This window comes from Bubalus bubalis, chromosome 9 (assembly GCF_019923935.1).
Source record: "Bubalus bubalis isolate 160015118507 breed Murrah chromosome 9, NDDB_SH_1, whole genome shotgun sequence".
Lineage (NCBI taxonomy): Eukaryota > Metazoa > Chordata > Mammalia > Artiodactyla > Bovidae > Bubalus > Bubalus bubalis.
This window is the reverse complement of record NC_059165.1, coordinates 104,379,064-104,404,395: the sequence shown is the minus strand read 5'-3', so window position 1 is coordinate 104,404,395 and position 25,332 is coordinate 104,379,064. Positions and strand designations below refer to the sequence as shown.

Here is a 25,332-nt window from a genome sequence, read left to right as displayed (position 1 = left end):
CGAAGCTCTGCGCACACCTAGCTTCAGATTCCAGACCTCCGGAACTGTTGGAGGGAGGGAATTCCTCTCTTTGACGCCAACAAGCCAGTGATGCTTTTGCGGCGCTAGGAACCTCATTCCGGTGCCCGAGATGCTCCTCATCTAGAAAGGAGGCTAGCTGTGGTGTCCATGCTGCTCCCCGGCTGTGCTGCACTGAACTTGGGGCTTGGCATCCTCATCACACCTTGGTGTGGCCCGCCCCCCTGCCTGCCTGGATCTGTGAGGGGTGAATGGTCCACTTGGCAAATCACCACGCTCAGGAAATGCTGGGTCTGCTCTCTTGCTCCTGTCCCCAGTTCTAAAGTTATTGAGTGTCTGAACCATTTTATCTGGCCACTGCTGGGAGGACAGCGGGGCCCAGTGGTTGAGACTCTGCACCTCCAATGCGGGGGCCTTGGGTTAGATACCTGGTTGGGGAACCAGGAGCCCACATCATGAGTGGCACAACCAAGTAAATAATTTTTTTTTTTGAAGCTAGGATACCCTCCATAGCTCCCATAACACACAGGCCCCACCCTGCAATCCTGCAAGGCCTTGAATGACCTGTCAACTCCCTGTCCCCACCGCCTTCTGCTCTGCCCCTTCTCACTCCACTCTGACCCCTTCCCATGCCCTCCAGGACCCCTGACTATCCTTCCACACGCCAGGCACGGTCCAAGCCTCGTGGACTTTGCTCTGGCTGTGTTCTCCTTCCAGGCCTGGCTCACATCACCTTCTCTCCTCGTTTCCCAACCCATTCTTCCTTGAGCCCACCACTGTTCTTTTAAAAAAAAAAAAAAAAATTGTCTATTTTTAATTGGAGAATAATTGCTTTATGATATTGTGCTGGTTTCTGCCATCCATCAACATGAATCAGCCACAGGTATACATATGTCCTCTCCCTCTTGAACCTCCCTCCCGCCTCCCACCCCATCCCACCCCTCTAGGGGGTCACAGAGCACAGCACTGAGCTCCCTGCATCACGCAGCAAATTCCCACTACCTATTTTGCATATGGTAACGTATATGTTTCAATGCTACTCTCCCAATTCGTCCCACCCTCTCCATCCCCACTGTGTTCACAAGTCTGTTCTCGGTCTGCAGCTCCACAGCTGCCCTGCAAATAGGTTCATCGGTACCATCTTCCTAGATTCTATAGACGTGTGCTAATGTACCATATTTGTTTTTCTTTTTCTGACTCGCTTCCCTCTCTGTTCTTTTTTCTTTGTTTGCTTTTGGCTATGCCATGCAGCATGTGGGATCTTAGCTTCCCAACCAAGGATTGAACCCCTGCCCCCTACACTGGAAGCACAGAGACTTAATCAGTTGATTGCCGACTTGTTCTTACTGGCTCATAGCTCACACTCGAGACCCACTGTTTCTCTGCCTGCTCCTTGCTGCTGGCCCGCAGCTCCCTGTGGGCAGGCCTTTGTGGCGGTCTTGGCCACCGCACAGCCCAGCGCCGAGGACAGCGCCTGCACGTGAAGTATTTGCGGGAGCAATGGATGAGAGGAGGGAACGCACGCAGGGAACACGGTATCGATGAGAAAAGTGTCCATTCTGTGGCCAGATCCCTCACGAGTTTTTAAAACATGCTTGCACACACACACAAAAAAAGCCAAGCAATCTTTACGTTATGTGCATAGGAGAAGACAGAAATAGGCCATGCGTGCTGGCGTGGGGCCCAGCTGGACAGCCCCGGCTAGTTTCTGGTTGATGATCTCAGAGATCGTCAGAGGAAGAGGAACTGAAATGCACTCAGCAGGCTCAGTCTAGATGGGATTTCACTGAATTCTGGCTACTTAGAGGCCAGAGGTCAACGCTTCAGGGCCGGTGGGGGTCTAGGGTTCTATGGATGGACTGTGGCACACCCAGGGGTTGTCACTCGGAACATGGAGACATGAGGTCTCGAACCGAGCAAAGACGCAGAGGAACCTTAGGACCAGTATGTAGTCCTAGGCAAGCAACGCTGGGCTGAAAAGATGACAAACGGTGTCACTCCAGCCATCCGGCAACCTGGAAAAGGCAAAACTGTGGATAGTGGGGCTTCCCAGGTGGTGCAGTGGTAAAGAAGCCACCTGCCAACGCAGGAGACACAGAAGACGTGGGCTCAATCCCTCGCTCAGGAAGACCCTCTGGAGTAGGAAATGGCAACCCAATTCAGTATTCTTGCCTGGAGAATGCCATGGACACAAGGGCCTGTGGGTTACAGTCCCTGGGGTCACAAAGAGTCAGATATGACTATGTGTGTGCACACGCGTGCACACACACACACACACACACACACACACGGAGACGGTAACAGGCTCAGTGGTTTCCAGGAGCTGAAGGAAGGTTGGGGGACGAACAGGCAGAACACGAGGGACTTCTAAGGCAGTGTAGCTACTCTATGATCCTCACGGTGGACACATGACCTTCTGCATCTGTCCAAACTCGCAACATGTGCAATGCTGAGTGGATCCTAACGCACACCGTGGACTGTAGTTAATACTACTGCGTCAATGTTGGCTCACCAATAGTAAACAAATACACCAGGCCAACACAACACATTAATGACAGGGGGAAGTGTGTGTGAATTGGGGGGTGGCAGGAGAATATGGCAACTCTCTGGACCACCTGTTCAGTGTTTCTATAAACCTAAAACCGCTCAAAGACATAGCACAATTTGTTGGTTTTTTTCTGTAATGTCGGAAAAACCCGAATGAACTTTAGGGTCAACCCAAAATGTTGCTACATTTAATAAAATCTAACTATTTAAGGTTACGTTTCATACTCGAAATTATTTAATCATTGTAAAATCTTATTAGAAGCAGAAAGAAAGAAAGCAGGGTCTTAGACCCCAAACCCGGAGGTGCACACCCCGGGGCCCCCATGTGGCCGGGCGCTCACCAGGAGACGACGGGTAAGCTATGTGCTGAGCTGTGGCAGCATCCTGTCCGAAGACTCCAAGGGTGAGGGCCACTGGGACCGCTCCCACTGCCCCATGTCCAGAGGCTCATCCACAGTGACATGGCCATGACCCCTGTGGCGTCTGGCCGATGCGGACACTGGAGAAGGCGCAGGAGGCGGGGGTGCTAGGTGGCCCCCTCCTCTGGTTGGTCCCCAGCCACCAGGCCTGCACTCACCTCGCTGGCTTCTTTCTACCCCACAGCCCCACCCCCACCAGAAACACCCTGCCACCAACTATTCAGTTTGGACACGCCACCCTTTTCCTTCTGGGACCCAGTGTGCAGAGTGCCACCCCTCCAGACATTAGGAGTACATTAAGAGGACACTGAGGCATCGATCAGGACTTGTTATTTTCTATATCTGAGGCTTTGACACCTGGGGCCTGGCTGACCCCGCGGGGATTCCTAGAGAGAAGAAAGGACCCTCCTACGAGCATGCCTTCCAAACACAAACCAACCGTTTCAGAGCCCACATCGTTCCCCTACTACCTCTGTCATTCTGTTTTCACCCTCAAGGTTGCTCTCCCCAGGCCCTGAACCACCCAGGGGAGACCATTCAACTAGGCCAGTCCTTATGCCCCCAAACTCTGAAATTATTCACACCAGCCAATCCTACGCCTGCTTGCCCTGACTCACTGGACCTTTTCCATGAAAACCATGACACAGACTCCTGCCTACACCCTCCCCTGGCTCTCGCTGCTTCCGATGGACCCTGGTGCCTCCCCGTGTGGCCCTGCCCAGGGCATGCTGAACGTCCTATTTCTGAGGAATCATGACTGTAACTGCCTTCTCCATGCTGCTGCTGCCACGCCGTATCTGAATGATCATGGAGTCTGCATGCGAAGGCCCCCTCCCGCCGACCAGCCCCCACTCACCTCCAGCACGGGGCCAGCGCCGAGGATGGTCCTCTCGACACCGCTGGCGTAGCCCTTCTGGCTCAGGGCGGTGAGGCAGTGGATCAGGAAGTTGGTGCTCTGCGTCTTGCCTGAGCCGCTCTCGCCGGAAATGACGATGCACTGGTTGATGTGCTTTCGGAGCATGGCATAGTAGGCCACATCGGCCAGCGCGAACACATGAGGCTCCAGCTTGCCCAGCTGCTGGTTCTCGTACATCTTCACGTACTTCGGGTTGTAGATGGGGAGGAACTTGAAGGGGTTGACGGCTACAAGGATGCTGCCGGCATACGTGTAGATCTTCTGCTGCAGGAAGCGGTGTCTGAGGTTCTTCAGGAGGTTCTCCTCCGTCAGCTCGGGGAGGTTGCACAGGTCGTCAAAGTCCGCCTGTGGCCGGGGCAGGAGGCCGCGCTCCACCAGGCGCCGAGTGGCCGTGGCCTGGGAGGCAAGCTGCATGTGCAAGTACTTGATGGTCCCGTCGGGGTCGCGTTCCTGCAGCAGGAAGTAGTAGCCGTCCTCCCGAGGGTGCTCGTCGTGCGCCCGCCGTGGCCACAGCAGCACGCGGTGCACGGGCGAGTCGCTGGCGTCCAGCACCCACTCCTCCCCACCCGTCTCCTTGACCTCCACCAGCACGTAGCGCTTGCTGCCGTCCAGCTGCAGGCGGGCGACGGCGTCCTGGATGACGTCGGACGTGGTGCTGTCCTTGGTGGCCGGCACGCGGCATGAGGCCAGGGGTGGGGCCTGGCTCTCGCTGGTGGCCAGCTGCGGGTAGATGTGCAGGTGGTATGCTGCCTGCCCCCGGCGGCCGGCGCTGCCCGCCTCGTTCACACTCATCCTGCCGGCAGCCTGGCCTCAGCATGCCTCCCGGGCTCGGGGCGCGCGTCCTGGAGCTGGAAGGGAGGGGTGGCACTGTCAGAGGGGGTGGAGGGCGGAGGGGTGGGGCAACACTGACGCCCACGGCCTGGATCCATGGGCTCTCCTGAAGCCAGAAAGGCCAAGGAGCCTTGTCTGTCTTTAACGTGACCCTGACTTCAGGTTCGTGGCTCCCACAGAGCGACACCACTGGAGTCTGTCCACATCCCAGGCCATATCCTTCCCTACCAGCCTCTCAACCCTCAAGTCCAGGGGCCACAGCCATCTCTCAGCTCAGTCCTTCCTGGCCTCTCCTCTCTGACAAATACTCCTCTGGCAAGCTCCCAAGCAGATGAAGACTCCGCCTCACATGCCTTGGTTACGTCCCCCAAACACAAGAGGGGCAGAGAGAGGACGGGTGGGATGAGCAAGACTGACCTTGCCTGGAAACTCAGGGACCGTGAAACCCCACTGAGGAGGATGAAGTCAGGGAGCGCCCCCCACCCCCCAAAAAAAACTTGCTCCAGAGAACTCTTCAGTGGAGATTAACTTCTAGAACCCACAACTCCATTTTCATCATGACGAGAACATCTGGCAGACCCAGATCGGAGGCCGCCTACAGGAGTTCTGGTCAACTCTCCCCAAGGCTGTGAAAGACTGAGGAGCCGCCCCAGCCAGAGGAAACTGGGGAGCTGTGATGACTGAAAGTCCCAGGGTTGTCTGCACAGGGTCATGACGGGAGAGAAGACGTGAAGGAAGAACTGGTGATGTCTGAATAAGGTCAGGTGGTTGGTGAATAGCAGTGTGTTGGTGTCGGTTTCTTAGTTGTACAAACGTACCCTGAGAGTGTGAGGTGTTCACATTCAGGCAACATGGGTGAGGGGTTCAGGGGACTCCCTGTTTGGTCGTAGCAACTTTTCTGGAAACCTAAAATGATTTCCTCGGTTGCCCAGTGGTTAAGAATCCACCTTGCAAGGACGGGGATGTGGGTTTGATCCCCAGTCCAGGAACTAAGATCCCACATGCAGCTAAGCCCACAGGCTCTGGAGCCCACGCGCCACAACAAAGGTGTGCTTCAGCTAACACCTGACGCGGTCAGATACGTATTTTAGAGGATGACCCCAGCAGAAACAGCCTATTTAGAAAAAAACTATTGCTCCTGAAGACATTTTGAGAAAAGAGAAAAGGCAGTCAATGCGGGCAACAGCTCGCTTTTGTGTCTTGAGGCGAGAGGCAGGAACGCGGTGTGGGTCACGCAGGGCTGACTGTGCGCCACCCGAGTGTGGCTGCAGATACAAAGATGAACCAGACCTTGGCTCAGAGCCCAGTGGGAGATGCCCATATGCAAACAGATGCGAGAGGTTATCAACCATGAGCGTGAGAAACTACTGTCCCCGAGAGCCAGAGAAGGCTTTAGGGAAGTGGTGCCATCTGAGAGGAGTTCTACAGGATGAAGAGGCATTCGTTCAACAGGAAGGCAAAGGAGGGACGAGAGTGTGGTAGGCCCAAAGTCTATTTCTGTAAAAAAAAAAAAGTTTCACTGGAATGAAGCTCTGCCCATTCATGCCCATACTGTCTACATCTGCCTTTGTTATAACAACACAATTACGACAGAGACTGGTAACCTGAAGGCCTGGAAAGTTGAACATGCTTTTTTCCCAGTCCTTTGTAGAAACAGTAGGCTGAGGTCTGCATGACTCAGCCCTGCGGACACGAGGGGCCACCAGAGGCTGTGATGATCTGGACTCTGGGAAACTGAGTCCCACCGCAGTGCTGGGAGGGCAGGTGACAGGCCAGGCTGAACAAACCAGACATAATGAAGCAGCCACTAACAGGGAGGTAGGTAGAGGCAGCTAGCAGGAAGGCTGGAGTAGACGGGGACATTTAATTTCCTAAACTTTCCCTCAAATTATTAAGGAACTTTGGTATATTTCCTTCCAGCTTAATATTCAACAGATGTTACACGTTTTAATAAAGCCTGAATTGCTCTTAATGGGATATGTTGGTACATATTAATATGTCTCCCTGTCATGAAATATGCTCTGAAACATGATTTCTGAGTTCCTGGACACACAACATTGTGTAGAACTCTTGAGAATTTCCTTGGAATCAGTTAACTCATGCAGAATCAGCAGATAAATGGATGTAAACATTGCTAAGCGTCTTTCCTCAAAATGCCACAGTATCCGCAGAAAAATGATGAACGACAGAAACACTTTGGCAGTTTCCTTAAAAGTTAGTATATGCCTAGCGGCTGACCCACTCCTAGCGATGGAACCACTCCTGGGAGTTACTCCAGACACACGAAGCAGAGGTTCACACACAGACTGTACACAAATGGTCTCACTGACACCGCTTCTAAAAGCCCCAGACTAGAAGCACCGCCAGTGCACACAAAGCGGTGACTGGACGCGCAAACCGGCCACACGATGAACATGACTCACCTGTGAGAATGGGCCAGCCTTTGACCCTCACGACAGCACAGAACAACACAGAACAATCCTGGAATCTGAGTGCTGAGTGAAAGAGCGAAGATGGAAAGGAATATATACAGACCCCAAATTCCACTCCTAGGTATGAACCCCAAGGACTTAAAGACAGGTATCCACACAGATACTTGTACACACGCATTCACAACAACCCTATTAGCCAAAAGGTGGAAAACACCCAAATTTCCATCAGCTGATGAAAGAGTGGAACAGTCCTTGCTACAATGTGGACGAACCCTGAAAACATCACGCTGGATGAAAAAAGCCAGACACCAAAGGCTACGTGTTATAGGACTCCGTCTATTAGGAAATGCCCAGAATGGGTAAATCCATAGCCATGGGCAAAACCACAGACTAGTGCTTGCCAGGGGCTGGGCAGTGAGGGGGGGATGGGGAGAAACTGCTGATGGATGCAGGGTTTCCTTTTGGGGTGATGGAAGAGTTCTGGAGCTACACAGAGGTGACGGCTGCACAACATTATGAACATGCCAAATATCAATGAATTGCTCACTTTAATGTTTTATGAATGCTGTATATTAATTTAATGTGATGTGAATTTCACCTCAATAAAAATTTCAAAGCACTATATATATATCACATGATTCCACATACTCCTGACCCTTGAACATGGGTTTGAACTCCGTGGGTCCACTTATATGCAGATTTTTTTCACTATATATGTACTTGGCATGTTTAGTCGCTCAGTCGTGTCCGACTTTTTGTGAACCCATGGACTGTTGCCCGCCAGGCTCCTCTGTCCATGGGATTTCCCAGGCAAGAACATTGGAGTGGGCTACCATGCCCTCCTCCAGGGGATCTTCCTGACTCAGGGATAGAACCTGTGTCTCCTGCATTGGCAGGTAGATTCTTTACTACTAAGCCACTACTGGGCCCTTCTTTACTAGTGAAGCACACACACATTATAGACTTTAGTACGACATGACCTGTGGTTGGCTGAATCCCAGGGTGGAGTGCTGTGTCTAACTGTAAAGTGACACATGGACTTTGACTGCGTGTGTGTATGGAGGTCTGCATCCTTAAACCCCACATTGTTCAAGGGTCAACTGTACAGAAATTTCTAGAAAATGCAAACTAATCTACAGAGACAGAAAGCTGACTGTTGGCTGCTTGAGGGAGGGTGACAGGGTGGGAGGACAAAGGAGCTGGGGAGACTTTTCGGGCGATGGATGTGCTCTTTATCCTGATGGTAGTTGTGGGCTCCTGGGTGCTTGCATGTGTCACAACTCATCCAATTACACACTTCAAATTAGTGCCATTTATAGTGTATAGAAACCTATATGCAGGTCGGGAAGCAACAGTTAGAACTGGACATGGAACAACAGGCTGGTTCCAAATAGGAAAAGGAGTATGTCAAGGCTGTATATTGTCAACCTGCTTATTTACCTTCTATATAGGATAAAGAGCTGTACAAAAAAGATCTTCACGACCCAGATAATCACAATGGTGTGATCACTGACCTAGAGCCAGACATCCTGGAATGTGAAGTCAAGTGGGCCTTAGAAAGCATCACTACGAACAAAGCTAGTGGAGGTGATGGAATTCCAGTTGAACTATTCCAAATCCTGAAAGATGATGCTGTGAAAGTGCTGCACTCAATATGCCAGCAAATTTGGAAAACTCAGCAGTGGCCACAGGACTGGAAAAGGTCAGTTTTCATTCCAATCCCAAAGAAAGGCAATGCCAAAGAATGCTCAAACTACTGCACAATTGCACTCATCTCACACACTAGTAAAGTAATGCTCATATTGCCAACATCTGCTGGATCATGGAAAAAGCAAGAGAGTTCCAGAAAAACATCTATTTCTGCTTTATTGACTATGCCAAAGCCTTTGACTGTGTGGATCACAATAAACTGTGGAAAATTCCGAAAGAGATGGGAAAAACAGACCACCTGATCTGCCTCTTGAGAAATCTGTATGCAGGTCAGGAAGCAACAGTTAGAACTGGACATGGAACAACAGACTGGTTCCAAATAGGAAAAGGAGTTCGTCAAGGCTGTATATTGTCACCCTGTTTATTTAACTTATATGCAGAGTACATCATGAGAAATGCTGGCCTGGAAGAAACACAAGCTGGAATCAAGATTGCAGGGAGAAATATCAATAACCTCAGATATGCAGGTGACACCACCCTTATGACAGGAAGTGAAGAGGAACTCAAAAGCCTCTTGATGAAAGTGAAAGTGGAGAGTGAAAAAGTTGGCTTAAAGCTCAACATTCAGAAAATGAAGATCATGGCATCTGGTCCCATCGCTTCATGGGAAATAGATGGGGAAACAGTGGAAACAGTGTCAGACTTTATTTTTCGGGGCTCCAAAATCACTGCAGATGGTGACTGCAGCCATGAAATTGAAAGACGCTTACTCCTTGGAAGAAAAGTTATGACCAACCTAGAAGGCATATTGAAAAGCAGAGACATTACTTTGCCAACAAAGGTTCGTCTAGTCAAGGCTATGGTTTTTCCTGTGGTCATGTATGGATGTGAGAGTTGGACTGTGAAGAAAGCTGAGCGCCAAAGAATTGATGCTTTTGAACCGTGGTGTTGGAGAAGACTTCTGAGAGTCCCTTCCAACCAGTCCATTCTGAAGGAGATCAGCCCTGGGATTTCTTTGGAAGGAATGATGCTAAAGCTGAAACTCCAGTACTTTGGCCACCTCATGTGAAGAGTTGACTCATTGGAAAAGACTCTGATGCTGGGAGGGATTTGGGGCAGGAGGAGAAGGGGACGACAGAAGATGAGATGGCTGGATGGCATCACTGATTCGATGGACGTTGAGTCGGAGTGAACTCCGGGAGTTGGTGATGGACAGGGAGGCCTGGAGTGCTGTGATTCATGGGGTCGCAAAGAGTCTGACACGAGTGAGCGACTGAACTGAACTGAGGATATAACTGTATAGTCAATAAGGCTGGTTAGGGACATCATGGTGGTCTGGCAGCTAGGACTCTGAGCTCTCTACCCCGTCCCTGCCCCCAACCCCAATGCAGGGGGCCTGGGTTTGATCCCTGGTTGAGGAACTAGATCCCACATGGCACCTAAGACCTGGCTCAGACAAATAATTAAATACAAAATAAATATTACAAAAAGCTGTTTATGTATGGCTGAGCCCCTTCACTGTTCATGTGAAACTATGGTAACATTGCTTGTTAATCGGCCATAGGCCAATATAAAATAAAAAGTTAAAAAAAAAAAAGCGCTGTTTCTAAAAGTATGTGAAACTATGAAGGGAAGCAGTTCCCTAGGAAAAAAACTTTTTGGAACTTCTTGCTTTCTTTCCAAAATGCCCAATTCTTGAGCCCTGTCACCAAGCTCCTTGGATGCCACTGCAAGGAAAACGGCTCGGAATCTATGAGCTTGCCTATGCTCAGAGGTGTCGCCCACTTGACTATCCCCCAGAAACAATGAGAGCTGATCTCAGGACGTTCCTGGGGAGCACCGCAAGGCCCGGCATCTGTGCACCTCTGAGCAGGTGAGAGTGCACACTGTAGATCTGCACCTTAATCACGGTCACGTGAATACATGTGTGTGCTTGTGAACATACACTGAGCATGAATGTGAGCACACGTGCGGACGCAGGCACACAGGCATCGACATGCACTCGCATACAACCACGCTCACGCCTGCACACGCACAAACACAGACAGTGAGTACGAACAGAGTTTCATCTGAATATACCCACACTCATGTGAGTGTAGACGCATGACCCAGGGCTTCAGGCAGAGACCGCCCCGCTGTGACGCACACTTGTGGAAATGTGACCCACGTGCACCACAACGTCCAGGGCATCGATCCAGCTCGAGGATGGGGCGAGGGTGGGGAGGGCTCTGGATGGCCTCAAGCCCAAGCAGCTTGGCTGCAAGTGACACAAAGGGCACGTGGGTGCATCTGTTCTCTCCTCCCAGCAGACACCGGGCTGAGCGAGAAGCCACCAGGGCTGACCAGGATCTGGATGATGCCTGGATAGGCTGAGGGCTGCGTGGCCCACATCTGCCAGGGCTGCCTGGTCATCAGACACCCTTGGAGCCCCACGGGGGACTTTTATTGCTCTGGGCCCCTTGCTGAAAGGCGCAGGAGACCCCACGCTCAGAGAATGGAGGTCGTGAGGACAGTCACAGGCCCAGCTGATACGCACCCCACCCCCAGGCCAGGAGGAAGTAGATAAGGCTTGCTCAAGGCGCCTGCTGACCGCTGGAGCTGCAGGGGAAGAGGCGGGCCAAAGAGAAGGGGTGGGGCAGGGCAGAGGCCAGCTGGGGCCCCTTGCAGGAGTCCCCGCAGGGCCCGCCTGACCCAGCCCGGAGCAGCTGCCCCTCCAGGCCCCACCACATCTGCATCCTGGGAAAATTCCCCCTGCACCTGCCTGTGGGCCCTCTCAGCACCCAACCAGCCTCACCTGAGCCCACACTCTCCTCTCAGAGTGGCTCCCTTTTCCCCTCCCCAGGGGGAGGGCCCTCCCACTGAAATAACTCATTTGTCTGAAAAACAAGAGACACTAGTAAATTCTCTAGCCCAGGGTCCAGTTCCGAGTTCCCTCCTCACTTCCAGGCAGCCTGAAGCCAGCCCTTCCTGCTCCTTCTCTCGCCGCGGTCAGCCATCACCCCTCATCGCCCCCGTCTTGGTCTGCCATCACCCCCTGTTGTTTCTGCCTACGCCCCCTCCCCGACACCTCCATCTGCCATCCCCCTACACAGTTGAAACCACAGCTCCCCTTCCCAAAGATGCTACCAAGCTCCTGCCAGTCACGCCTTTCCTGGTCCTGCACACTTGCTCGGCAGCCCTGGGGGCCTGGACCTACCCCTGGGGCCCACCCACTCTGCTGTACTCCCCCTTCAGTGGCTAAGCTCCTGCCCAGGGAAGCCCACCCCACCTCTTGCCCCAAACACTGCAGGGTGTTTGCTCCCTGCTCCGCCCACTGACCACATCCTGTCTCCTGTCCCCAGAACAGCTTCTCTTTTCACCAGGAGGACGGGAGGACCCCTGAGGGACCCCTGCCTCCATCCCCCGGGGCCGCTGCAGCGGAGCCCCTGGCAGTATCGGTCTAGGTGTGAGTGTCCCAGCGCAGAGCCCCCTTGGGCCTCCCTCCGGCCAGCCCTCCGCTCCTGGCCATCAACCCCCATGCAGCAGAGCCCCTCTTGGGTAGGTTGGCAGCCACCAGGAAGCAATTCCTGGACATGCTCTGGCTACTCCTCACTCAGCCAGGTCCAGGCTCACAGGGCAGACCTTGCAGGGCCCCATCAGTCATGGAAAAGCTGCCCAAAGCCCCCAGCCCACAGTGGGAAGTCTGGTTCCTGCAGCCCGGGCTACAAGCCCGAGAATCACTTACCAGGCCGCTGCCAGGGGCTGGCACCCTGCCCTTCCCTCCCTCTCAGACAGAGGCAGGCACCACCCCGCTGCCTCTTTCCAGTGCCATCCATATCCCCTTCCTCATTCTCAGGTTGGGATGTCCCTCGGACCCCTCCAGCAGACTCTCAGAAGCTCTGCTCCCAATGCAGCGTACCCTCGTAGATCCAGAACCCCCCCATTCTCTAGGTGGTACCATTTTAACCTGGACACCTGGCTGATCTGATCCCCTTTAGAGCCTCACTTTGAAGGCCCCTGACTCTCTCTTCCCAAGTGACTTCTGGAGAGGCCCCCCCACCCTCCCCGCCACCATGCCAAAGAGAGAGGTCGGCCCGGAGTAGCCTCACTGGCACTGAGGATTAATATTTTTCTCAACCTGTGGCTATCCGTGGGCACAAGAGAGTGTTTTGTCACATTTAATCCTCTGACTGTCAGGCTGGGTTTTTGGAGAATTAAGTGTATTCAGTGATGATTTGTTTATGGAAGCGGTTTAATGTCAGTTGCCCATTTTTCCCCCACTGAACCCTGCCTACCCAGCTTTGTTTTGGAGCAGCTCTTTGTACAGGAAGAGTATGATGTCTTCACGATGTCTGATAAACTTAATTCATACCAACTTACTTAAAAAAAAAACATTTATTTTTTAGCTGTGCTGGGTCTTCATTGCTGTGCGGGCTCCTTACTCTCCAGTTGTGGTGTGCGGGCTTCTCACTGTGGTGGTTTCTCTGGTTGTGGAGCAGGGCTCCAGGGCAAGAGGGCTCAGCAGTTGCGGCTTCTGGGCTCTAGACTGCAGGCTCAACAGTTGTGGCGCACGGCTTAGCTGCCCCAGGGCATGTGGCATCTTCCTGGACCAGGGATCGAACCCGTGTCTCCTGCACTGGCAGGCGGATTCTTTACCGCTGACCCACCAGGAAAGCCCATACCAATTTACTTCTGTGTGTGCTGTTTCTTGATCCAGATACTACATTTTCTGAGCAGATGCATCTGTGGGTCGTTTCTCCCCTGATGTCGGCAGCCTACTCTTCTCCCAGATTGGATGAACATGGAACCACACTCTGTCTTCCTCTCCCTGCCTGGACTTACTTGCCACATTTAAGCCTTTATTCATTTGGAAGTTATACTGGAGGGTGTAACAGTTTCCTAGGGCTACTCTAACAAAGGACTGTAAACCAGGTGGCTTAAAACAAGATGTACTGTCTTGCCTTTCTGGATGAGCCCAAAAATCAAGGCGTGGGCGGCGCTGGTTCCTCCAGGAGATCCTGAGCGAGAAACCTTCCTGTGTCTCATCTTGGCTTCTGGCGACGCCTGCCCCTCCTTGGCTGCTAGGTGCACCACTCCGATGTCTTTGGAGGCCTTCTCTGTCTCTGTGTCCTCCCCTCTTCTTATGAAGACATCAGATACTGGATTCAGGATGCAGACTCCGTGAGATCTTTAATTACATCCGCCAAGACCTTATTATTATTATTTTTTAACTTTTATTTGTCTATTCACTTTTGGCTGCATTGGGCCTCAGCTGTGGCATGCAGGATCTTCACTGCCGCATGCAAGATCTTTCTCTGTGGTGTGTGGGCTTCTCCCTAGGTGTGGCTGGAGCTCCAGAGCATGGAGTGGCTCAGTAGTTGAGGCACTTGGGCTCAGCTGCCCCGCAGCATGTGGGATTTCAATTCCCCAACCAGGGATCGAACCTGCGTTCCCTGCATTGGAAGGCGGATTCTTAACCAATGGGCCACCAGGGGAGTCCTAAGCCCTGATTTCTAATCAAAGTCACATTCTAAGGTTCTGGGTGGGACATGAATTTAGGGGGAAACCAATCAACCCAGTACGGTGTGGGAGGTGAAGGGAGGATCCAGACGAGCTTCAAAGAATGAAATAAGTGTTTTCCTGCTTTTTCTTAAAGAATCTGTCTCTCCCCTGATCAGGGAGCTCCTTTGTTAAAGAAGATAAGTGAAGTTACATTACACATGCGTGGATCTGCCCCTGGGCTGTTGATACCTGCGTGGCGTGGTGCTGTGATGGCCACAGCTTCGGGGGACGTCCTTGAGCAGTGGACATCAGCTCACGAGGCGCTCAGCTGACTGCTCTGGCTTTTAAGCATGCCTTCCGCACAGAGTCCAAACAGCCTGAGACCTGGAAGCCAGTCACACTGTAGCTTAAGGTCTTGTCCCAAGTGCCTGTGAAACCTGCATCCCGGGAAGCCCCAGTGTCTGGAATGAAAGGAAGCAGGTCTGGGGCTGAGGAACTGGGGGCCCTGGGTCCCCAGGAGGGATGGCTCAGCAAAGCAGCAACTGTACACTGTGGCTGTGTGTCGGGCACAGCAGGTCCCGAAAACCTATGTCTGTCTTTGATTCAAACCACCACTCCCAGTGCCCCCAAGTTAAAAGCCTGTTCTGCCTTCTGACCAGCGCTCATGGAAGTGCATGCAGTATGAACAGGAAGGAAAATCCATCCCTGAACTGAGAGGATCTATCTACCTGGAACTTGGAGGACAATTATGTGCTCATCACTAAATCGAAATCAAACTGCAGACTCTAACATTCCTGGATGAAAGAGCCAAAGGTGGACTTGAAATGCCCACTGAAGGACGAGTGGAGGGACTCCCTTGGTGGTCCAGTGGTTAAGAAACCTCCTACTATGCAGGGGACAAGGGGCTGATCCCTGGTTTGGGAAGATCCCACACGCAGTGCAGCAACTAAGGCTGTGCGCCGCAATTACTGAGTCTGCACTCTAGCGCCTGCAAGCCACAATTACTGAGCCCGTGTGCCACAATTACTGACGCTCACGTGCCTGCGGCCCGAGCCCTGCAACAAGAGAAGCCACCGCGAGGAGAGGCCCTTGTGCTGCAACAAAGAGTAGCTCTTGCTCGCTGCAACTAGAGAAAGCCCGTGGGCAGCAATGAAGATCCGCTAAAGCCGAAAATATAAAAAAAAAAGGACAAGTGGATAAACAAATTGTAGTCCATCCACCCAGTGGAATATTATGCAGCCATAAAAAGGAACGGCACTTTAAGGCAAACTACAAGGCGGACGAACCTCCAGAGCATCATGCCGAGTGAAAGAAGCCAGACACCAAGGATGATCCCATCAACAATGAAATGTCAGAACAAGCAGATCCATAGAGACAGGAGGCAGACCAGTGGCTGCTGGAGGCTGGGGAAGAGGGGATCGGGACTGACCGCTGATGGGTGCCAGGTTTACTTTAGGGGTGACAGAAAGGTTCTGGAACTCGACAGAGGGGGTGGCTGCAGAACACTGGGGATTCACTCTCTCTTAACTTACAGCCAGTCTTCTGCACAATAACAAGAATTCCCGCTGAAACACCTGAATGGTGAAAAATGAAAAGGCTTTGGCAAACACCACACCAGTGTCCCTTCTGGGCTCTGAGGAGAGGTCAGCCTCAGTTCAGGGCCTTTCTCAGAGAAAGGAGGTGCAGGGAAGAGGCGGAGGCGCCCCACAGTCTAGCACTGGGGGCAAGGGACAAATGTGAAAGAGCCACTCTCTCTAGTCCGGCCAAGGCCTCATGCATGAAAAAGCCCAGATTCTGCCGATTGGCTTGGCCAAAGATTCGGAACTGACTGGAAAATGAGGCGGATGGGGCCCTCTAGAAAGTGTAGCATAGCTGCTTCGTTTATATAAGGCCATAATTTGAAGCCACATGTTTACTGGATGAAATCATCCTCAAGCTAAAAGGAGGAGGCCAGGGTTACGGCAGCATCAGTTGGGATGCTGTTTTGGAGGCAGTGAGTTTCCACTTTTCCAGGCGTGTTTCCTTGAGCCTGCTGGGATTTTTTTTTTTTAAGGAAATGATGACATGAAGTTATTGGTAAGATGGACCTGCTGAGAAACAGCTACAAAAGAAGCATGTTTCTCAGTCTTGGCGGCTCAGAGTTGTAAGACAGCTTAGGGCTTAAGTAAGGGGTGGGGGAATGTGGCCACAGGCCATGGAGCCCCCAGAAGCTGGAAGGGGCAAGGAAGGGTCCTCCACCCACCCCCGGAGTCTCTGAAGACAGTCATGGACCTGCTGATGCTCCAGTTTTGGACTTCTGGCCTCCAGAACTTCAAGGGAATCAATTTCTATCATTTAAGCCATGCAAGCTTGAGGTGCTAATTTACAGACGCCCCAGGACATGGGTCCAAGGTGTTGTGCGCACAAGGTGCTGAGTTCCCCGCGAGACGCCGTGATCAGAAGTGCCACCACCTCTCTTCCGCTTCTTTTAAAAACCCCTGGAGAAGCGCCTCCCAAACACCCTCTCGTGACTGTTCCTTTCTCTCTTAACTTGTCCCTTGGCCTTCCAGTCTGGCCCAACCAGTCTGAGTCTTAGAAAAAGCTCTTTCTCCCAGGCCCATGCTGGGGCAACCTGGTCCATTCATCTCTTCCCGAGGCTGATCCTTCTTGGAGCCTGCTGCTACATCCCCAAAGAGGATGTCTTCTTTCAAAATCCGTGCAGTCAACAAATGTTTCTCTGCTGCCCACCCCACCGGGCTGGGCCAGGCAGCTGGTAAAATAGGGAGTGAGAATGTGGCGATGAGGTCTGACCTTCAGGCAACCTGACAGATCAACCCACTAGCAAAGAGGCATTTCCAACAGTTAACGGTGCTTTTGGAAAGAAAAAGCACAGTGTATTCAAGCAGCAGCTCTCAACTGTGGGGTGGGTGAGGGAGTGATCCTGCCCCACCCCACGGGACACTTGGCAAAGGCTGGAGACATTTTTGGTTGTCACCCCTGGGGGGAGGGGAGAGACTTCTGGCATCTGGTGGGTGGAGACCTGGGACTCTGCTCAACACCCTGCAGCGTGCGGGACGTCCCCCACAGCAGAGAGTGGTCTGGTCCTGGGTGTCAGTGGTGCTGCCACAGGGGTGGAAACTGACCAGAGCAGGGTGGTCACTTTGGACCAGCTAGGGGGCGGCGCAGGGGAGTGCCCAGTGGAGACAGCTGCCTAGGCCTGCGCAGTGCGAGGGGATGGATGGGCTGAGCGTAGCGATGGCAGCCTAGGCGAGGGCGGTGAGCTCCAAGGGCAGGGGCAGCTGGGGCTGGCCTCGGAACAAGGGGACCAGTGTGGCTGGCAGGGCCGAGGCTGGAGGGGGAGGGGCTGGGGTCAGGAAGGTCAGATCCCACAGGGCCTTGTGAATGTGGGAAGGAGTCTAGATTTTCCTGCAAGGCCGATAGGGAGCCCTGGGGGGGTTGGAGGCAGAGAGGACCAAGACACAGTGACATCAGGAAAGGATCAGCCAGGCCTAGTGTGGCAAGCAGAGCGGGGGGAGGGAGGAGGGGTACTGGGCAGCCCCTGCAGGTGTGACAGGTCAGGGGGACTGATGGGGGCTTGGGTCAGGTCCCCGGGTCAGGTGGGGTCTGATTACAAGGGGACGGCAGACCTACAAGGCCCTGTAGGGGGCTGGGATCTGGGTCCTTCCCTATAGACCAGCGGGCAGGTGAAGACTCAGAAAGTCTTCTGGGAAGCAGGTCTGGGCAGGCAGAGGGGGGCCCTCTGCGACCCCCACTCTCCGATCGCACAGTCCATCTGTCACTGTGCCCACGTGGAAAGCCACCTGGAGAGCCTAATACGGGCAGAGCTGTGGCGACAACACACAAAGGCCCTGCCTGAGACCAGGCGAGCAGCCCCCAGAGGACAAGGGAACTCCGCTTGGCCCCTGGCGGCTCAGGTGGTAAAGAATCCGCCTGCAGTGCAGGAAACCCAGGTTCGATCCCTGGGTCGGGCAGATCTCCTGGAGGAGAGCATGGCAACCCACTCCAGTATTCTTGCCTGGAGAATCCCATAGACAGAGGAGCCTGGTGGGCTATGGTCCATGGGGTCGCAAAGAGTTGGACAAGACTGGGCAACTAACACTTTTTTCCACTTGCACAGAGCCTCAGGTAGGGCTTTGGGGGTTGCACTGCTAGCTCCGTCATGGTGGGGGGGCGGGGGGCGTGACTCTTCTCCTAGGGGACGCCTGACATATATGGAGACATTTTTGGTTGTCACAACTTGGGGGGGGGTGCAACTCACAACTGGTGGATGGAGGCTGGGGTCACTGCTGAACACCCTGATGGGCAAGAAGGCCCCACCACAGACTATGGTCCAGCCCCAGTCAGCACCAATGCCAAGGCTGAGAAAAGATGCTTTGAATAAATAAAAAAACAAAAGTTTGCACACTTTAGGGTCTCTCCAGGGCCTCAAAGGCATGTAAGATGCTCGCATGATTCCAAGTCCGCGTTCACCTGACCACACTAGATACAGAAGGAGGGAGCAGGAGAAGGAGTGAGAGGGAGCCGGCCTGGTGGGGTAACTGCCCAAGCTGCTGGAGTCACCTGTCCCTGTCAAGTCACCGTTTCCACTTTCAGACACGTGTTCCTTAGCCTCACCATCTTCATCCTCTCCTCTTCCTGCTAATCCAGGGGGCAGACTCCCTGAGGGTCTACGGCGCAGGCTGCTATGCTCTTAACATTGTGTACCACCTGTTTTTTTGTGTGCATCATGTGGCATGCCGGATAGTGGCTCCCCAACCAGGGACTGAACCCGCACCCCTTGCATTGGAAGTGGGGGGTCGTCACCACTGGTCGACCAGGGAAGTCCTGTGTGTCACTGTTCTGATAAACAACATTTCTACATGACAGCCAAGGACTCTGGCCATCTTCCCAAGCAGTGGCCTTGGAGCCTGGCACACTCGCCAGGAAATGAAAGCCCCTGGGTGCACCCATGGGACCTGAGATGCAAAAATCTCCAAGTCTTCTCCGCTCGGCTCCCCAGGTTCTGTCTACCCTTGAACGGGATGGAGACGCTCTGAGAGATGAGTGGGAAGATCCTGGCAAAGCCCTCCTGGTCGTGATGCTGATGCCGTTTTCAGCCCATTTGCGAGAAGGCAGCAGTAGCAGTGGCCTTGGAGGGAGATGACTACGCCAGGGCTCCAAGTCTTTCTCTTCATCAGCCACTTCAGGCCAGGCCCAGGTTCCAAATCCGCCCAGTGCCAGGCACTTCCCAGCCCTCACCAGGCTGGGAATCTGACTCTAGTGGGCATGGCTGCTGACCAGACACCTGTGCTTGGGCAGAGAGACCAGGGCTACTCCTGTTGCTCAGCACACCTGAGATCGCCAAATCTGTCCCAGGCTTGTCGACATTTCTTGTGGAATGATTTTCAAGTCTTCCAGAAACTTCTTTTGTCTCATCACCTGTGCAAGCAGCTGGTCCCAAAGTCACTTTGTTCCATGAACGGAGTTGATTTTGGACTCCCCCTCTAGATTCTGGCAAAACTGAGGACAGGGACCCCCATAGACCTCAATTATAAACCTTGGCTAGCCCCTGGGTGGGCACACACTGTCTCCCAGGTCTGGCTCTAAACACATCCCTAATAAAGTCCCACAAGATCCGCTCCCCATGAGTCATGTTCTTGCCTCTCTATAGTCACTTCAAGTATAAGGACATGTGCAAGATCTGGAAAATTCCCTAAGAGGGCACTTCTAAAGGTGATGTGGCCAACCTGCCCATCTCCCCTACAATGTTTGTTTCAGTGAATGAGACAAAACTGAATCAACTTTTCTCTATCTGGATGATTATCTATCAAAAATTCCCTTATTAAATGAAATTTCCCTTATTAAATTCATTTCATAAAAAATGAAACCTGTCTTCTACCCAGTGTCCTGAACCGTGTCCCCAGCCAACCCTCTGCTGGCCCCCATAGGGTTTCCCTGGTGGCTCAGAGGTAAAGAATCTGCCTGTAATGCAGGAGACTTGGGTTCGAATCCTGGGTTGGGAAGATCTGTGGAAGAGGATATGGCAACCCACTCCAGTATTCCTGCCAGGAAAATCCCATGGACAGAGGAGCCCGGAAGGCTGCACTCCATATGGTCACAGAGAGTCAGACACCACTGAGCATGCACCTGCCCCCCGCAATTCATTATATCGAAGTCCTACTGTTCCAAGGACCTCAGAATGCGACTGTACTTGGACACAGGACTTTTAAAGAGGTGATTCAGCTAAAATGAGGTCACTAGGATGGGCACTGATCGAAAGGGGCAACTGGACATGGACTCGCACAGAAGGAAGATGTGGTGAAGACTCAGAGAGAAGACGGCGAGCAACAAGCCGAGGAGAGAGGCCTGCGTGCATCCTTCGCTCGTGGCTCCTGGAAGGAACCAACCTTGCTCACACCTTGATCTGGATTTCTGGCCCCCAGATGCACAAGATAATATGCTTCTGTTGCTTGCGCGACCCAGCTTGTAGCACTTTGCTACAGTGGCCCCAGGAAACCCGCACACGCGGCAGTGACAGTCATGAAATGCTCAGAGCTGGTTCCCTCTTACGCATACAACCTCAAGGAACAGGGCAGAGCTGGGATGTAAACCAATGAGTCAGCCCAGGACAGCTTATTCACTGCTCCGACTAAGCCACAGGCTGAATCCTTGAATCACTGCTTTATTTATCATCGGGACTCAGGCTCAGAGTCCCGACGAGGAAATGAGTAGAACCCAAACTCATCCATCGGCTGCGTTTTTGAGACGTGCCTAATCTCTGGGGCCCTTTTGGGGCCAAACTGAAACAGGCGACGAGGTGATGTGGGGGTCTCTGAGCTGCAGCCGGCAGCGGGCTGGCTTGCTGGGGGCCCCGGCCGCGCTCAGACAGAGCCCTTTGTTCTGTTTCTCCGTCTCTGGGACGAGGGCAGAGAGAAGGGCCTGTCTTGCTCGGCGGGGAGGCCGAGCAGGGGCTGCCTGGCACAGTTGATTGGGGATGCTGGCTACACAAAGGGCCGGTGGATGGGGGCTGGGGGAAGGCGGCCTTCAGAAGGGGTTGGATGGCCCCAGAGTGTGCCCTTTCTGCCCCCGGAGTTAAAGCAGCAGTGTCAAGGTCGGGGAACAAGCAGAGGAGGATGCACAGAGAGCAAAAGTTAGCCTGTGCTTGAGAACGGACCCGTGTCTGGAGCCAGGAGGGCAAATGAGAGAAGATAACGCAGCTTCGAGAGCCACAGTCATCTGGGGCTGCCTCCAAAGTAGCTCTTTGAGAAGAGAATCGAATACCTCTAATCTCGGAAGAAAAGCAACCATTTGTTCTGAGACAAGGACGGTGCCTGCAGAAATCCAGGTCAGTGGGAAGACAAAGAAGAGAAAGACAATGGCATTTGCTGTGGCAGCGAATGGCGAGTGCTCCAGCTTACCTCCTCTTCCTCCTCCATGCAACATTCTCAGGGCACGTTCCCTAACTCCCCCTTGGTCCATTCCCAGTGGTGTCTCCTTTTTATCGGGACGCCAGATTAAGAACTGAGTGGACGGCAGAATTCAGTTGCTGGCCTCTTTTCCCCACCCCTGCTCTTGGCAGCAATTTGCTGGGAGCCCAACAAACACCAAAGAGTCACTGAGGTGATGGTAGGCCTGGTGGCAGGAACCAGCTTTTACTGGAGAGTTCCCGTCCCTGGGGGCACACACAAACCATGTCTGGAGACACTTAGGCTGTCACAACTTGAGGTGGGCATGTGCTACTGGCATCGTGTGTGTGAAGGCGAGGGCTGCTGCTCTACATCCTGTGATGCACAGGGTGGCCCCCACAGCAAAGAATGACCTGGCCCCACATGTCAATGCGGCTGCAGTCGAGACACCGTTCCAATAATTGGGTCTTTAGCAAACTGAGCTTTCTAATGATCCTTCACGCTTCTGGAAAGCACAGGGAGCCTTCTCTGAAGTCATCACCTTCCTGAGCCTCAGTTTCTATATCTAGTAAACGGGAACCACAGTCTCCCTGCTGATGCCTGGCAGAGTAAGAGAGTTGGGTATGAAAGTGTCTATCACAGAAGATGTTCAATGAAGAGCCACACAGGGACGTACTTATGTGGTTCCCTCTTCCGGCTTGGTTCAACACCTCCATATCCTTCAAGCCTTGGCTTGCGGCCAGCCATCTCTTCTGAGGAAACCTGCTGGAATCCCCCATGCCCTGAAGCTTGAGCTGGTCATTCCTGATTCTGTCCCCACAACTTCTTGTGTCATCTCTGCTACTGAACTGACCAGTTACTGTGAACTCCATCATGCCTGTGGGGGAGGGTGGCCCACTACAATGTCCCTCCATCAGGGCATGAGGGCTCATCCCTGGCACTCAGTCCACAGTGTCTGACACAGTCAGCCCTTGCTTTACTGAACTCTGGACCCACCCAAGACACACAACTTCAGGAAGACAAGGAATGGGAAGCAGTACGTTAACAAGCCCCCCTCCCCCAGGGATAGAGAACAGATCCTACAGTGAAATAGAAAAGGGTGATTCCCAAGTCCCCACCTGCTTCTGAGTCACAGGCCTGGACTCAACAGAGGGTCTCACCCAGGGATTTTCAGCCAGAAGGATGCAGCTGAAACCCTGGGAACAGGTACGACGTGTGAAAACACGTTTGGCACTGCAATTTTCTACATGGAAGATAAGGGAGCGGTACAATAATCATTTTGAGATATAAACTGTAGGATGGAAAAATGGGATTACTGCAGTGGGGCTACATAAATTAGAGGAGGCTGCGTGCTGGAGAAGCCAAGGTTTGGGTTTCAAAGTTGAGAAACACTGACTAGGCCAATCTGATCGTTTTGCAGGTGGAGAAAGACAAGGAGATTTGATTGGAGGTTAGAACCCCCAACACAGGACCCTCCATGAGAGTGTGCCTGGCCACGCTCCTGGTACAGGAAGGAGACAATAGCAGGGCTTTGGAACCAGAAGATTCTGGTCCAGTTCATGAAGGGAGAGGGCGAGGGCAGGGGGGATGGGGCGGTGGGGTGGTGGGGGAGTCCTGGCCAGGGCAAGTCCAAACGCAAAATCTGCAGGAGGCATGACTGTGGGCTCTAATCATGTGTTCTGGGGAAACAAGGCTGAGAGTCTCGCTTACAAAGGTTCCCTAAGGGCCAGAACATTTTGGAAGTGAACGGGTGGTTATCTTTCCGTGGCCTTCTTCACATTCAAGCTATCCAGACTCCTGTCCTGAACATGCTATAAATCCAGGCTCTCTAGCCCTTCTAGCAGATTCCAGACAAGGATCCCCAGGGTTGGGAAAGAAAAGAAATGAATGCTGATCAAAACCATTTACTGCAGGGACTTCCCTGGTGGTCTAGTGCTTGGGACTCCGAGCTCCTGATGCAGGGGACCTAGATTCAATCTCTGGTTGGGGAACTAAGATGCCACATGCTGTGTGATGCAGTCAAATTAAAACAAACAAACACACAAACAAACTGTTAGCGCAAGGCCCTTGCCAGAGCCAGACCCATCAGACAACTTTTGCAGCTGGCCATGTCACCTTCCATGCTCCCGGATGCCTTGAGGGTCTGGGGACTCCAAGACTAGGACATACCTCAGGAAGATAGGATCTGGTACCCTTCAACTGTAAGGCACAATGTCCCCCAGCAGCTCCCACCTCAGACAGAGGTGTGGGAGAGGCTTTCCCTTAAAGATTGCTGGTCTACAGAGTGCCCACCAGAGGCTGTGCCTGTCCTGGGTTGAGCTCTGGGCCGCTGGAGAACAGATTTCCTGTATGTCATTTTACCCATTTAAGTCCAAGGATGCAACTGGGAGGAGGTGGTGACAGCCTAGCACATGTGGGTGTGTGCACACCCACCCCCTCGCCTCTGAAACCCAGTTCCGGCCCCAAAGCGGGGGCCCAAGAGCTCCTTCCTTGCTCCCTAGAATCCCCAGGCTCCAGCCAGTCCAGTCTTAGAAGAAGCGTGCTGGGTTTTCAAGTTCTGAATATCGCTCAGAAGGCGCTGGGACTAGCCTGGCTCACCCAGCAGTTGGCGGGTGATGTCAGTAACAGGCTGAATCAAGAGGGGAAGATGCGTCCCCTCCTCAAATCTCCATGGGGTGTACGCCAACATCTGAACGGGGCCACTCTAGTCCTGTCCTTCCCTCCTCCCCTGCCTCTCCCTGGACCAGACCTCAGTTTTCGCCATGGCTTCTACCCCTTTTCTGCCTCCTCTCCCATCCCCCATTTCCCCTCGTACCGGCGGCCACGGCACCAGTGGGTCCAGAGCCCCTCGCATTTATTGAGCACCCAGTGAGTCGCAGGCGCTGCCCTCCCGCAGGCACCATCCGTCTACCTCTTCACCGTAAGCAGACGCCCCCAGGCCGTCCTACACCTCTTCCTCCCAACGCACCCCGGCTGTTCCCCCACCGGCCTCGCTCCTCTCAACCCCCAGCCTGGGCCTCTCAACCCCGCCTCCTTGCCGTTCTCTCTCCCAGCCCCGTTTCCTGCGACCCCCCAACTACCACTTAAGCCACGTCCTCTTCAGAGAAGCTGCTCAAAGCCACAAGATCTGCCCTCACACCCGCCCAAAAACTCCCTCACCAGGCCCGTCACATCAACTTTCTCCTTTATCGTCAGGTTCCCACTCCGTCTCCTGCAAACTCTTCAAGACCCTCAAGCTCATTCCCGCCCCCTCGACCCCTGCCTTCGCGAGACCCCTCCCCACTAACCCTGAGTCCCGTCTTTCTCTGCAAGGCAGCCCGCCGGTGCGAGCTTCGAGATAGAAAATTGAACCCGCGGCCGCCAGGCACTCACCTGGGCCTCGGCCGCCGCGCGCCGCCGGTCCCCGGCCAGGTCCCCGCCCGGCCGCCAGCCCGCTGCTAGTCTGGCCGCTCCGCCCCGCCGCGCCCGCCGCTCCCCCGCGCGCTCCAGCTTCCGGGTTCCGGAGGGGCGGACCCGGGGGGGCGTGACGCAAAGCGCCAGGGGGCGGAGGGCCACGAATCTCCGCCCGTCGCTTCCGACTTCTTGCCCGTGCCCCCGCCCCTGCCGCTGGTGGGCGAAACCAAGTGTGAGGGGAGGCCAGAGAGACGCGCGCG

At 53.6% G+C, this 25,332-nt stretch overlaps 1 protein-coding gene across 19 annotated transcripts in view; it reads right to left on the bottom strand.

Moving 5' to 3' along the window:
* Window positions 1-25,201, bottom strand: part of MYO9B (myosin IXB) — a 108,281-nt gene extending 83,080 nt beyond the window's left edge. For 18 of the 19 annotated variants that reach the window (XM_044948278.2, XM_044948282.2, XM_044948279.2 and 15 more), the window contains exons 1-2: window positions 25,052-25,201; window positions 3,841-4,748 (exon numbers count right to left, since the gene is read on the bottom strand). In XM_044948278.2, the coding sequence (XP_044804213.1) occupies window positions 3,841-4,692 (852 nt within the window). In that variant the 5' untranslated portion in view covers window positions 4,693-4,748; window positions 25,052-25,201. Of the gene's footprint in view, window positions 1-3,840; window positions 4,749-25,051 lie in introns of those variants that run through there. The other variant, XM_044948293.2, reaches the window with a different exon arrangement.
* Between the last annotated feature and the right edge of the window lie 131 nt (window positions 25,202-25,332).